This window comes from Anopheles stephensi, chromosome 2 (genome assembly GCF_013141755.1).
Source record: "Anopheles stephensi strain Indian chromosome 2, UCI_ANSTEP_V1.0, whole genome shotgun sequence".
In the NCBI taxonomy this organism is placed as follows: Eukaryota; Metazoa; Arthropoda; class Insecta; order Diptera; family Culicidae; genus Anopheles; species Anopheles stephensi.
The window spans coordinates 60597301-60612145 of NC_050202.1; the positions used below are offsets into that span (position 1 = coordinate 60597301).

General features: G+C 45.4%; 2 protein-coding genes across 15 annotated transcripts in view; both read right to left on the minus strand.

The window, feature by feature from the left end:
• The window catches only part of LOC118506502 (homeobox protein 5), an 84544-nt gene extending 81739 nt beyond the window's left edge, over positions 1 to 2805 (minus strand). For 2 of the 14 annotated variants that reach the window (XM_036043716.1, XM_036043715.1), the window contains exons 1-2: positions 2500 to 2793; positions 1094 to 1323 (exon numbers count right to left, since the gene is read on the minus strand). The gene's annotated coding sequence lies outside the window, so the exon portion shown is untranslated. Of the gene's footprint in view, positions 1 to 1093; positions 1324 to 1672; positions 2007 to 2499 lie in introns of those variants that run through there. The other 12 variants (XM_036043711.1, XM_036043704.1, XM_036043717.1 and 9 more) reach the window with 12 other exon arrangements.
• Positions 2806 to 3314: 509 nt separating this feature from the next.
• LOC118506507 (atrophin-1-like) overlaps positions 3315 to 14845 on the minus strand; it is a 55778-nt gene continuing 44247 nt past the window's right edge. Inside the window, exons 2-4 of the mRNA XM_036043725.1 lie at positions 11244 to 11529; positions 10848 to 11175; positions 3315 to 7585 (exon numbers count right to left, since the gene is read on the minus strand). Coding sequence (XP_035899618.1) covers positions 7499 to 7585; positions 10848 to 11175; positions 11244 to 11529 — 701 coding nt within the window. The 3' untranslated portion in view covers positions 3315 to 7498. The remainder of the gene's footprint in view (positions 7586 to 10847; positions 11176 to 11243; positions 11530 to 14845) is intronic.

The window sequence follows — 14845 nt, forward strand, 5'->3', positions numbered from 1 at the left end:
TTGAAAGCCCATGGGAGGCGGCTGCTTTGAAGGGAGGGGAGTTTGGGTTGGGAAATGCCGGCGAACGGGCTAAGATATACCAAAAAATGCAAGCCCCCTTCGATGACGACGGGTGGACTTGACTTCGTGACGGGTGGAGAATCGATGGGTTATATCGACTCAGTTTCGCGGGGATCGCCATGGAACAACCACACAAACACAGCCGCACTTGGTAGGGGGGAGTTTCACACAAGAATCCCAAAAGCCTACCCCACAAGCCCTGTGTGCCTTTCCGCGTATGTGTGTGTATTGGCCGCCGTAGCTCGCGTATTTTTATTCGCGGATAAACTGTTTAAGCAAGCGAGCACACACCAACAACAGCAGCCACGTTTTCTTGTGCTTATGCTGCACGCATACAAGGGCAGCACTTGGGGATGAAGCGAAAGAGAGCCGTGAAGAAGAAAAGGAAAAAAAAACACACGGGCGATATAATATCGGTTCGCGATAATGGTGCACGTTAAAGAAACGCGTAGAACCAAACATCGGTGGTAAGAGGAGGTAACAACGAAGCGAAAAAACGACTCAGAGTTCGGCGGCTCGGAGCATGAAAGCAAAAGAAAAAAACACTTTAACTGGACGCGAAAATCCTTCTCCCATCTCCAGTCTTGCGAAATGGCGTGTTTGCATCGAAATTGGCGAGAAAAGTCGCTCCCGAAACTAGTCAGCCCTCCCTCCCCGTGTGGTGTTTGTCCCCGTGGTGGACTTTTTTTTGTTATGTATGTCACAGCGAAACGTTTTACGCGGATCACACAACATTTTTACGGTGTCTGTCGCGGGAGGGTGTTGGAGCTGGAGAAATAAAAATTGCTACGCATTGCATGTTTCAGCATAGACGACCAAGACGACAGCAAGGAGCATAAATTTGATGTAAATTCGTGCCTCACGATCACGCATAAATGGGACCGAAATAAAACGGCCAGCAATATCAAATGGCGATTGAAGAAGCGGATAATTGATTTTTAATACTGTTAAATTTAGACGATTAACTGTTTTTCTCTTTTTAAACTTAAAATAAGTGTTAAAATTAGTTAGGGATAAGATTGTATCTACAAACCTTTCCAAGCTGACCATTATGCGCTGATGAGTTTGATAAGTATTTCTTTTCGATTTTTTCGATGCGATTGAGAAACGGGAAACAAAAAACACTTTAAACAACACAAACCATATATAGAACAACAAATCAAACACTTTAAACACTGCAATTTTGCACACAATATCAATTCACACGCCTTGCACTAAAAATATTTTCTCTCGATTTTCTTGTTGTTATTTCTAAAAACCACTCTTAAGATAAAAAGCACAACAAAGGGAACCACATAAATTTTAACCTTCACAACTATTTTGACAGATCGATCGACACTTGATGCTTCTTCGAGAAAAGCATGGAACACCCCTATTGCCACCTATCCGATCAACTCAAGAAGACGATCGTAAAGCCCAAAACACCTATGCACACACAAACACACACACACATGAAACACTGCCACGCATGAAAAGGGCATCGCCTCCTTTTTTCCTTTTTTTTTGGCGTTGGGATTTTTTTCTCTTCTTCACTCACACACAAAGATACACACACACACACCGACGCTAGGGCAATGGGAACGTGATGAAGTCGGAAACTGCTGCTATTCACCTTTTATGATCTGCCTGCGCTCTTTAAAACAGGTAACAACGATGTGCGCCGTGTTCGGTGCATTAACGACTGAACAAACACACCGAAGTGCAGGTAACGCTCAGCGCTAGGTGCAACTGCACGCAACCAAAACACGGAAACACACGAGGGGATAATGCACCGAGTGGAGTAACGGATGAAAACAAACGACAAACAGACACTTGCCGCCGTGCACCGCCGGATCGGATCGGAAAAACGTACACACACACACGCACGCACTGGTTTCTTCAGGACTATTTATGAACCGTTGGACTGGCTGGAGCAGAATCAGGCAGTGGTTCTAGCTGCTGGTGCGCTGGAGCCATTTATTAAGCACGGAAACATTTCAACCTGTGTTTGCTTCTGCGAGTACACAGCAAGCCTTGCAGATGGTTCCGTTGTTATGGAGAGAACCTTGACGCTTTTCCGCACAACAGAAACGGAATCGGTAGCTCGGTGCTACATGACAGCTGAAGCCGGTATTAGAATTTTATGCGACCGTGTCTTACAATCTTTCTGCACTTTAATGAGGGAATGGCATTTAAAGTGTTACAGGCAAGCGTTGACTTGAAACCTAACGGCATCGAGCGGGAAGAAGCTTCAAAGCTAGCACCCTGCAAAATCTGCCATCTACCCACGCACACACGCACTGGAAGATCGTCAAGGCTCAGCTGATGCCATGAAATGAGCGTAAAAGGATGCAAAAACTAAATTGACCGGTTGAACACTACGTTTTTCTGCCTTGCGTGACTACAATTCACTTTTTCCAGCAAACCTCTTGTTCCATGTACCGGATAAACCTCACTTACACAATCATACACGCAGCAAGAATGCCGTTTTTTTTTCGCTGTCGCTTGTCTGCCCAGAGGCAGAAAAAACACACGTCACAACACGCCCGGAATGTTACCGCCGTCGAGCGAAATCTGCCTCACCACTAGCGAACACTTTCGGTCGGCTTCCCGATGATGACTGTTCGAACCTGCTGTTTTCCGGCTCGCGGGAAACTCGGAAAACTCACGCGGAAAAGTCGTGCGTTACAGCGGTGACAGAGTACGTCCAGCCGCACGAGAGAACAGCAACAGATTAAGTGTGTGAGCGAACACGACGACCGAACTCGCATTGCACGAAGCTGGTATGGGTACGGTGCACTGTGGTTGGGGACGTACCTGTTTGACAGATGAGGTGCGTAAATATGCAACCGATTTCGTTATGGAGTGAATTTTTCGTTTCGGATAAAATGCTTCAAAGTTAAAGAAAATAAAATAGAATAATTTCTTTATTAACTATTCACCAAAGTACATATGAATCGTGCATAAAATGCTATTAAACTATTTTAACTGTGAACTAAAACAATTCGCTTTGAAGAATTCTCAACCACTGTGCGTTTTGAGTAGCGTTATGCGCGCACTCTAGCGGATGCTAGCTGAAGCTCCACTCTTCTTCAATCGCAGACCTACAGTGCAGAGCGAATGAATATTACCATCTGAATTACGCCTTTTTACCAAAAGTTAATTTTATGTTATTTTGTCAACTATTTTAAAATCCATTCAGGAGTTTACTGTCGAATGCATTTGTTTCTGTTCGTTTTCTTCATTTTCTCTACGTTTATTATCCACCATACAAGTAAGATATAACAACTATTTAATATGTACGCTTGTATTACAGCTATGTATTGTGCTAATAATGGGCGTTACATCGATTCCTCGCGATACAGTTTACTGTTCCACCGTTGGCAGCGGGCGAATCGACCATTTCCCGAGGTCTCAAGAAGGTACCCCCTTCCACTCAACTACCACTAAAAATGCACTCCGCGGCATTGCTTGATATGTTCTCGACATGTTCTACAATTAGACGTCTTAAAAAAGAGACAAATAAAACAAACAAAAAATCGTATCAAAAATGAAATATAAAATGCCTCTCGCAAACGCTACGTCCGCGCGCAGCAATCTCGAGAACAATTTTTCGCCTTTGCCGCTTCTTCTGAACATCCTCACGCGGTACGGATTCGCGTGGACACTTACCTAAAGTATCTGTTGGTCTGTTTCTCTAAACGTGTTGCTAAACAGTTTTTGATCTGCATTTTTCTTTTACTTCGCGAGAAACGTGGTTCGATGAAATTTTGCATGTGCTGTCACCGAAACCATCTTGCGCCCTATCTCCTGGTTTCGCCTCATGATTTCTGTGTGCTCTTTTGTGCATCTTGCAAACAAAAATAATAAAATGAGATCAAAAATCTACATCACAGCCCTCTCTGTACGCCAAAAGCACAACATGAAAAAAGATTGAAACATTACAACGAACGAAAGCTCACCCGCTCTCTCTCTTTCTAGCGCGCGCACACGCTATCCCTGTCATACATGCGGTTCGGAGGCCGTATCGGTTCCGCGATAATCCCATGCCCATGTTACAGGATATGCTGTGCTGTTAACCGAATTGTATTCTCCTTTTAGCTATTTAGTTTTTTTCGGGTGGCCCATTAGAAGAAATTTCAATAAGCAAAAAAAAAGAATTTCTCTACTTTTACACGTGGAAAAGCTGTGTCTTTCGAGCGCGCGATTTCTTGGGTTCAAAATGCTTTAATTTTTATGCAATATGCATGAGAAAAATCCTGCAACCCAGAGGTCAATTATTAAATAATCACCACCAAGCCGGCTCCGTTTGAAACATGAACCGCCCTACCTCTAGCGCTCGTCGTGCGTCTTTTGCTTTTCGATACGAATTTTCCTTGTCACATTACAATCTGCGCCACGGGTAGTCTAAACGTGCCAAAACTAATAAAACCTAGCCATCTATCTGCTTCGCGTTACCGATACTGAGATCAACCTCTGTCTTTACCTTCCGCCCATGTTAATCGTAAACTCTTTAGTTGCTTTTTTGTCGTATGTTTTCCTCGTCTATTGCATGCGTTAATAGAGCGTAGCGTATAAAATAGATGTGGGAAAGCTTGCAGTGCGTAAAACATGGAAAGCTCGCAGAAAGCTCACAAATACTATCGCGTAGTGCGTATACAGAGAAGAAAGAAGCTCTAGCAACAACAAAAAAATTAAAATAAAACAAAACAAAACAGAAAATTACAGCAAGTATTGGCGAATCAAAAGGTAAAAATCTTTGGGCACCCTAACACAGTGACAATTTCTTTTTCGCGAATATTTGGAATATAGTGTTGGTTCTTTTCTTCACGCTCTCAGGCCTTTGTTTTTTAGTTCCTGCTCACGAACACTTTCACAGCGTGCCGTTGTGTGACATTGGTTGCATCGCACTGTGAACTGCCGGTTTTTTTTGTTGTTGTTTTTACTATTCTCTATAATGTTTTTCTACGCATTGTTGCATTTTTACTAAACACCGAGCTACACTTTTAGCTATTTTCGCTCACTGTCTTGCTGTCCTTACACTTAGCTTAGAGATCTTAGCCGAATTAAAGTAAGAACTGGACAGCCTTTCCGAAGGCACGTCGTTTTTTTCTGCGTCCCAATGCAGCTAAGCACCGTGTGTTCGCATGTTCCGGCTATCGGGCTATCTTAACAGTACGGTACAAAATTATACTAAACGTTTCTTTTTCCTGCTGCATTTCGCTTTGAAGTTTGTCTCCCATCCTGACCCGGCGTTGGCACTGTTCCTTCACGTGGCTTTGAAGATGTACAAGCTATTTCGAGACACTAGTCTCCTGGGTCTTGGCCATCCGTATCTAAGTTACTCTCTATTTTCCGTTTCGCTCCTCCGGTAAATACAGTGAAAAACAATATTGGTGTCACTTAAACAAAAAGCTTACAACGATTTGCTGGTAAAATGTTATCGCTCCCTCGTTACGTTGCTGCTTCGTATCGTTACGTCTGTATGGCAAATCATTCTCTATTTAGGACGTCTTTTTTTTGTTTTTACCGCACATAACAGTCATGATTGGTGGTATTGTAGTCAATTTAACTACATAAGCCATGTCAATAAAAAAACTTGTATCAATTTAATCAAGTAAAAACTATAATGTGTTCATACATGTCCTTTCATACATCTTCTTAATACAGGGTTTCGATCCATATAGTGGAACTTCAAAATCTCTCAAGAGAATTTTTTAAAAGGATAATGGGACATTACAAATTCACTATGGAACTTTGCAATCATACAATGGAATCTGTTGAGTAGTAAGGGGAAACCTTAAAATTCGACTATGTAATTTTGCAATTAGCTAAGGAATAAGGTAGTGATATTGAAAACAACATTTCGAACTAGTTGTATTATAGAGCGTGATCAAGTGACCCAACGATCCGATCGCATTGGGCAATTGCACTGCTTGACAGGGGTGAACCAAGCACTTGGTAGGAATAGTACTTAGAAATTCAAAACTTCCATTATGTGGATCTAAGCTCCATACGCACCTTTTAAGGTGTTTTAATTATGAAAAATATGTAGAGAACTTGCATTTTAAGGCCACCGATGTAAAAAACAAATCAATAAAATTCTTCTCTATTAACCTTCCCGGTAGAGCTCCAGTAAAAGCAAAAAAAAACGCGATCTATTAGCTACATGAAGATCATCTGTTAATTCAAATAAAAAAGCTGGGTCGCCTGCTGCACCACCAGCCAACCACCAGCTGAGATGCAAACGAATTATTGTCCTATTTCTAAACCAACCCACCTGGAACGAACCGTTCGCAGCGTTTGGCTTTTAAAATGGCAGAAAGAGAATGAGAGATATGTGTGAGCTATTCAGTAGTCGGCTTTGATGAACCATCGTTCGATTCTGAGAAATGTATAAAACAAGTACAATAAAGAGATCTCGCGTAATGTTAATGTTACTAATGCTAGCTTGTGTCAAAAGAAAAGAATTTCTTCAATGTTCCTCAACCGCTGTTGATTGATTGTTTAAAACGCGCCCCCGGCCAAGATCGCCGTGTATGAAATGCAACGTTGAAATCTGAGCTATCGGTACGGCACAGGATCGTCGTTCTGCTCTTGCGTCTAATACTGCGTCTAAGCTTACATACGAAAAACCGCTACACTATCCCGTCGTTCTTACCACCACCACCTTGCTTACGTTGCAACTATGCACTAGTCCCAGAATATTGAAATTCGCTCTAACTCTAACATGGTAAACTGTACGTAAATGTGTGATTGGTAAGTTTTCTCTGCTGAGGCCCGATTCTTAGCGAGCGCTACGTGCAAAAGTTCACGTAAAAATGCATTACTTTCTCTGCTGACTGCGTTGAGTATCGAAGATGGATGGCCGAAATATCTTTTAAAGACTCTCCATGGGGAATTTCACGACGATCGATTCTGTTTTCTTCTGGCTTTTTAATATGTATCGATCGTTGCGTGGCAGGCACAATCGGATAAAAAAACAAGAGAGAGAGAGAGAGAGAGAGAGAGAGAAACTGTTCCCTAACGCTATTTGGTTAAAATACTTGCACGCTGCAAGTTGAGACCAATATGAGTTTTCTTTTTTCGCTTCCGCTCCGATATGCTCCTACGATATGCGCGCGCCTTCCTATAACGCTAATTATTGTATGCCATTTTATCACGTTTCTTTTTTCTTCTTCTCTATTGTTGGAAGAGTTCTGACGCCTTTCTTCAATCTAAAACCGCAACGCCTTCTATAAATTTAAACGTTTCGTTGTAAACTTTAACATGTAAAAACTGGTCCGAAAAATAAACTGCTTGTTCTGCAACTGCAAACTAATCCAATTCACAGGGAATCGATCCGATCGGCACTCCCGATTTGCTCTCGTGTCCCGTTTTGCTCTATGAACAAGCGTGAGACAAGCGTTCGGGGCAAATTCGGGAAGTAAGGTGTCTGTGTGCTTCTACGATGGCGGGTTCACCTTGCCGCAAGATAGCCGCAGCCGAGTACGATAAGCGCCGCCGCGGTAACAGCCATTTGCCACATCAAGGGTTGCTCCAGGAGCTGTTGAGAAAGGAGACAGAGAAAGCGAAAAAATGTTTTATTAGTTTTTTTATGAATTGAAAAAGGTCTATAATAAATCCACGTATTAGCAAGTGAAGATCAAAAGATTGGAATACAGGTGTAACAAGTGAAATATGTACTACAACCAGTGACTTCCGATTCTGCACTGACAGCCTCATTAACCCTGGCAAGCATGTTAGCAAGCAAGAAGAAGAAAGCTAACACCAAATGAAATAGCCAGCTGTAGATCTATCGATCAATCACGATCCATAATGAGGTCACCTGCTGCTATTCCATTTCTCTCAGACTCTCCACCTTTATTCTGGATGCAGCGAAACACCCCGGGGACTCTCATTTTAATTACCCGATCGCAACCATTTATTCTGGCACCTAGTCCTAGTCACGCTGGACAATTTTTCCGGAAAAAAAATAAACAATCGCACCAGTTCGTGCGAAGGCTTGAGGGCTATTCGATGACGTTGCAGTTGCACAGATGTGGGTCACGCCATCAACCAGCGATCGAAGCGTTGAGCGAAAGGATTCTCCGCTCAACAAAACTTGGCTCAGGTGTCTGAGGTGACTGCAAGCCAAGTATTATCAGTAATTTAACCTCTCGCTTAATAGGTCCCCCCATATGGAGTGCGAGACGCCACAGCACATGGAAGCGGATGCAGAACACGATACCGCGTAACCTATATCCACTGCTCCGCTAACCGCAGATAGATGATGACGATTTGTAAGCAATTATTAGTCGTTCTTATCGTGTTGTGCCATGCTGTGGAGGATTCCGTTTCTCGCTCTTTATCTGCGTCCCGATGCGATGATCTGCATTTTGCACACGCACTGTCTACAGCCGAGAGTGTGCATGCATACAATCTCGGCACGACACGTGCCCGTTCGAGACGTGATTTGATTGTGTACGATTGCGCGCGTTGCATATTATCAACGTAGCGTTGCGAGCTTCCGTTCACGCGCCACCCGATGGCAGATCATTCTCGCGCAACAAAATGGATTATAGTTGACTAGCCGCTTTGCACGCTTGTTATTTGCAGAGATAGCATTGGTGCGTAGAAAGAAGTGTCAGAGTTGGAACGAAAAACTAGGTCATTCCGTACTGTCTATGTGTGTGTGCGTGTGTGTGGGAAAATAAAAATAGAGCCCAGTCTGTCACTTGGAACGCTCGAAATGAGAGTTGATACGATTTTGTAATTCAATACGTGCCACAGCGAGATAGGTTCGTGTACTGGAGCTGCTATTGAGTGATCACGTAGTTGAGGCGCATCCTCTCACTATCTGGCTGTTTTAAATTGATTGAGTTGTATGATTATTCTGTACTCTCCAAGAAGAATCCGGAGCAATAATTCAAATATTTCCTGAAAATAATATCATTCACAATACACCATGGCGCAACGTAAATCAATTCTCAATTCGAAGCACCTCAATAAATTTCTGATATCAGTGCATTGTTTGAGCTAAGGGTTAGAGTTACGATCCTCCCATCGGATCATCTGGACACAGATGACTTTCCCAAACACACACACCAAATAAACAATCGCTCCCAGTCCCTTGCCCAAACAATTGATGGAGGCGCATGGTCTCCGCTATCGTACAGCGCACAGGTCAACGGACGCTCTTAGGCAACGGCCTCCCGCACCGTACCGTAATTTTTAACCGATCAAAATGCAGCCATTCGAATGTCGTAATGTCGTGTTTGTTTGTAGAATTAGATTGAGCAGCATTGCTCATTTGCCTTTATCCACCCTCGAATCGATGCCTGCGGGCCTAATTTCCCACAGTAAATCCCTCATCGCGCGAGGGTCATCAGGGCAATGAGAAATCATAACACACCACACGCTCAAGCCACACGCCACCAAACGCACTCTCACACGTGTCAGCTAGTGGCGTACGAATACGGGGAAAGTGAGCCTCCCGAATTACGGGGCCCGAACGACGCGGGCGTTGCACGTGCACTCCTCCGTACGCCGTTCCAGAGGCGGACAGAACAATAAACACACGCGCGGCTCGCCCTCCGATCGGTCTCTCGTTGCATCGATCAAATAAACAACACCGATTTTTGCTCCCCTGCTGCGAAGCTGGGTCAAACAGTGGCGTATGCTCTGCACAACGCGCGTATGATCGGCTCATGGATCATGGTTGGTGATCATCTCGTCTTAGTTCGCATTCGCATTCGAGTGAAAAATGATTTTGGAGCATTGAATAACTTCTCCGCTGCTGAAAGAACATCATTATGGGATTGCCTTTCACGTCAGAATGTAAAAAAAAATGTAATGTGCAGTAGCGTGGAAGAAAAATGCTCCGAGAAAAGCAATAGGACCGAGCACTCATCACATTTTCACCGTGCTGGTGGACAATTGTTTATTTACGAAAATAAAGCATTCTGGCGTGGCGTGGAAATACACGTACACACACAAAAGAGCAACAATCCAGAGGCGTTGTGACCATGTACACAACAACACAACGCACATCAATGAAGCACAACATCGATCATAACGCGGCAGGACGCGTAGCATCCCTCTTTGGCTCCGACACTCGCACCAGCGGATCATCGGCCGTCGGAACCGGCCCGTGCAGAAGCTGTAAACGTAAACACAAAGTGCATCCTCGCTGGCTAGGCTTGTTTACGGCAACCTCGGAACCAGGGAAGAAAGGGGAACAGACAGGGCGTGAGAGTGGTTGGCTGCTGCGTCCAGCTAATTATAAACGAAACCATCACCATCATCATCATCGACGCCCAGTTCGTGGACATGTTAAGTAATTGTTCGGGGCTAGGGCAGCGAAGCGAAGCGTTGGCTGCTGTTGTTGCAGTGGCAGTCAGTCAAAACGATGCGAGGAAAATGTGGAGCGCACTCTTGATGGTTGAGGTCGCTGATGCTGTCCGTGGGGTAGCAGCATAATGGCATAATGAGTGTGCAGCAGAACGAGTGGAGCATACGCGTCCCCTCGGGGGGGACATAGCATAACTTGAGCTCGGGAAGCAAAAAACACATCTCAAGAACGGTTGTTTTTTACTGCGACGTGGGCAAGGCGAACGAGTATCGGAATCTCATTAATGCTCCCGTGCTGGCTCGAGCATTGGCATCATTCGAATGCAAAAAAACGGTTCTTTTCACGGCTTAAAAGGGTGATCAGGTGACCGAAACAGCTGGTATGAATATCTGTCTCAAAGATCTTAAGGACCTGTCTGGATTTTGCCGTTATCCTTCCACTATCCTACTGTTCAAGAGAACTCCAAGATACTCACTCCCGCTTTCTTCGGCTTTGGTGTGCGCGACTTCCGCTTGCGCTGCGGTATCTTGCCCGGGAACTCCTGCAACTGCTCGCGCCCCGCCATGTAGTCGAGATGGGGCGGCACGGACGCGTACAGTGTGCCACCGGACGAGGACGGACTGATCAGGTTGGCCGACGAGGGCACGCTGTACGAACTACTGCTGGCCCCACCGTCCATCGTCCCCAAACAGTGCGGATTGCATCCGGACGAGGAGGTAGTCTGCGATGAGGATCCTTCCGATTCGCTCGAATCTCCATCGTCGTGCCAGTTAAACTGGATCGGCTGCAGTTGACCATGGTGACTGTGGAAAGTAGAGAGGGAACATGAATGTAATTTCCGAAACACTGCCTCCCATCGCCTCATACTTACTAGTGCGGCGTGCCGGATGAACAGGACGGTGTATCAAGCGAGCTGCTAACACCGCTGCTACTGGAATGGCTGTTTGCAGACCCGGGTGTTGGCTGCGATTGTGGCACCTGCGGGTACTGCTGCCCCGGGGTCTGGTGGAAGAACACACGTGCACCGTTGCGTCCGTTGGCGGTGTTGGCCGGAGTCCTTGGGAAGAATACCTGCCCCGAACCGTAGTACGCTCCGGTAGTGAACGGACTGCAGGAGGCGCTCGGCGGTGACTGGGACAACGGTGTCGGTGGACCATCTATAAAAAAACGAGAGAAAATAAAAATAATCAATATTGTTTACTATTAAGTGTTAAACTTGCGAATTGCTGAAGTTGACTCATGTTACTTAAAGTCCTATCGCCCCATTCTACGTTAGGGAACCGGTAAGCTACTTCCCAATAAAGAGAACAGCCAAAAGCGGCGGCTTCCGGGAAGTTGTTCTTTGAGGCGCAAGTGCTCCAGTAACAAAAGCCTTTGTTGCGTACCTACACTCCTTCAGCTAGACCACTTCAGACACCCGTACTGCACAAAAGCGCACAAACTCCGTATCTCGCGTATCGAGCGATACCCTTTTTCCTGGGGTTCAATTAAAATTCTCACCCAGTGACTCAAGCGCCCGGATACCGAACGGTACGGAAAACTTGAGGGGGAGGAGGTTGGAAATGATGAGGTTGCGGTTGAGGTGATCAGTAAAACACCCGTTAGGTTTTATGGCAGGTATGATGTAGAAGGATTGACAAAAGGGCACCATTTTGCGCTTGGTCACTGTGGGGATAGTGTGTCCTTAGAGACATTCTTTCTTGGTAGTGAATTTTCGCTTCGAATTATACTTCATTCTTTAGTTAGCAAATATAATTTAACTTGAACCATCATTGGACCAGTTATAAACCATCGCAACTTTCACGAAAGCCCGACCAGAAAAAACCAAACAAGGTGGAAGTATAACAAAACCCTTCAAGGATAAATCAATTAACTGGCAAATTGTAATCTCCTTTAAGTTGCTGCCCCTACACTCCGTACCAATGTATTGACCCGCATCGTCAACGGTCTTTAATTATTGTTGCCTTTCCCACGTCCAGTCCCGTGGTACGTACTCGAACCGGCGCGTAATAAGTTGAATGAAATCAGCAAAAAAAAAACCCTCCTTGCTCTTCCCTATCGAAGTGGTAATATAATAAAGCATGAAAGCAGAAACAGGATATCCAATCGAACAAGGAACATTCCACCCAGAAGCTCTGGCTCCATCCCATTTAAGACACACCGCCAGGCACCGGTGGCAGTGGTAGGAAAGGGTCGAGAGAATAATTAAAATTCTCACGTGTGTATGTCCGCCCGGTGCCATGATCATCAGTGCAAACCGACCGACGGATCGGTCAATGGGCCAATAATCATAATGATGTTTCGCGCCATGACGTTTGCGATTGCCTCCGATATGCAGCTAGCTCACTCACGAAAGCAGAAAGAACACTCCGACTCACCCGATGCTTGATTGCGCTTTAAACGATGCACACGATGGTGGTACAAAAAAGGGCAAAGCATCTTGCCACCGGTCTACCAAGATCGTCTATGGTGACATCATGATTGATCGCTGATTGACTAATAAGTGATAGAGTTTTTTTTTGCGTTTGGATGCATATCCGCAATCATGGTGTGAGAAACCGAGCCCGAGTTGCGATCTCACACACTCTAATGGGAGCATTGTTTTGTGTCTCGCAGTTCCGACGACGACGACGACGACGGTGCCATACTGTCTGCGAGATCGCCGACAACCGTGCTTCCGCGTTACGCCGCCAAACACGAGCGCGTGCTCGCGCGGTATTTCGTTACAGCGAGCGCTCTTCCGGTTGCTCTAGACTCTTCGGGTGTTTTTGTTGTGTTATTTGAAACTTTTCCGTCCGCGTGTCTCAATTTCCCAGCCAGAGGGGGAGAGCGCGAGTCTCAAGTTCGTCACTGTCGAAGCGAGCACAGCCCAGTTGGTGACCTTATTTATCGCTCATTCGATCGTCTGTTAGACAACAAGAGAGCGGATGTTAGGTGGTAGCTACTTCGTTACACTATCTTATCAGATCGGACATCATTCTAAAGGGGGCACCCTTAATATCTCTACTCAGTCCGGGCGATAGTGATCGCGAGGCTAAATTGTAGGCTCAACACAAAGCGCGTGCCACCGGTTTGTAGCTAGCTTCCGTCGGTGAGCTTAGGGGATGACGATTCGAGTGGGTGCTGGTCCGGAACGTGTGGGTGAACCAAAAGTGGCGAAGCTGTTTGAAGTTGCACGGTTGAAAGCGTCCACTGCACGATCATCTACAATTATTCTGACACCAGTCGGAAAAAAGGGGTGGAATAATAATAATAACGCTCTCGATGCTTATTAGCTGTCCAGCAAGGAGGGGTTGAAAATAAATTATCCCAATTGACTTCTGATAAATGTTCTTCCAAAGGATTAAACTTATATTTAAATATAACACCTATGAATATATTCAATACATCGAACTGCACCCGTATGGAAATTGGAAATCCACTTTATTACATCTCGCAGGACAGGTTCAGCTTTACGTACCACAACACCGAAACACTGCGAATGATTTATCGCAACGGTTAACCAAATCCTGAACCCCGAAGACGTACAAAAAACGCATAATGGGTCAAACCACCGAGGGGCCGAGGGCGGTATGAAAATAAAACATTTATTATAAGCGCGCTACTCCGCGCCATCCGTTGCATGGATTATGCTTCATTTGTATTCTTCCACAGGTTGAATGCTGAGCGATGCAATTTGACGCAACCGTCAGCCACGGTCAAGGATTGGAACTGGTGTTTTTTTTTTTAGTATCGTGACAGCAAAAAAAAGCCATCCATTTCCCGAGTGCGCGAATGAAGTGCGCGAGACAACAACAAACAACATTCGAGCATGAAAACAGGGCCACGCCAGGTCAGATCAGCCACCGGGGTCCGAACCGAAAGCTCGAACGGCTGATATGGTTCACCTCATTTGAATATGGGAAGAAAAACGGACGCAAGAAGGGAAAGAAAAAAATGACGATAACCCGAGATTTATCCTGCATACGTCCTCGCCTGACTTGTGGTGCGCACACGGTAGCAGCAATCGAGAACTCGTTCAGTTCCCCGTTGTGTCAATGCTCCCGGGGTTCCGTTTGGAGCCACCAGCAGAACAAGAACATCGGCACACAAGGGCGGGGAAAAGGGCCTCAGAGGTTCTGATCAGGGTGAGGTGGGGGGGGGGGGGGAGAAAGGGAGGAGATGGAAAACCAGTTCCGTGGCGTGGCCTACTTATCTCGTGTGACGCCTTCGCACCAAGTCTTCAGGGCGCGTTCGGTGGTGTGTTCGGCAGCGAGACATTCACACAAACACACAAGAAAGGACAATTTCCGACTGGAGAACGGATTGGGGATTTGAACAGTTTCGATATCAAAAATATTGTGAGATAGAAGAAAGAAAACGGAGAAGAAATGGTGGGTTAAACCCGTTTCGATAACGCTCTCAACCGGGAGGAACATTGCAGACGACGGCAACACTCATCCGCCGAGTGTCGATATTGCATCGATTAATCGT